Below are 300 nucleotides of genomic sequence, written 5' to 3'. Positions count from 1 at the left end.
TTGTGATAAGGGACGTGGTTACAAATATTCTTCATTATAAATTTAGATATTTATCTTCCCATCTAATTGCCTCCACATACATTATGCATACAATTTTTTAAGATCTTTCTTATTTTTGATACACATTTGCAAGTGTTTAATTGAATTCATAATTTTGTTTGGCTTTATGATTACAGATTTATAGAGGACACAATCTCAGTAAGGACTGGAGGAACCATGCCAACGAGTCAGTGCCGTTCTGTCAGGTCTCGCAAGAACGATTCCCGCATGTGGAAATATCTGTGCATTGAAGGTTGGTTG

General features: G+C 35.3%; 1 protein-coding gene across 1 annotated transcript in view; it reads left to right on the top strand.

Annotated features, from left to right (window-relative positions):
* Window positions 1–300, top strand: part of LOC119581938 — a gene marked incomplete at its 5' end in the record, with an annotated part of 5,058 nt that overhangs the window by 1,040 nt on the left and 3,718 nt on the right. Inside the window, 1 exon segment of the mRNA XM_037930110.1 lies at window positions 177–292. Coding sequence (XP_037786038.1) covers window positions 177–292 — 116 coding nt within the window.

Source organism: Penaeus monodon, chromosome 15 (genome assembly GCF_015228065.2).
Source record: "Penaeus monodon isolate SGIC_2016 chromosome 15, NSTDA_Pmon_1, whole genome shotgun sequence".
NCBI lineage: Eukaryota > Metazoa > Arthropoda > Malacostraca > Decapoda > Penaeidae > Penaeus > Penaeus monodon.
Note: the sequence above shows the minus strand (reverse complement) of the source record. Positions and strands in the feature narration are given on the sequence as shown.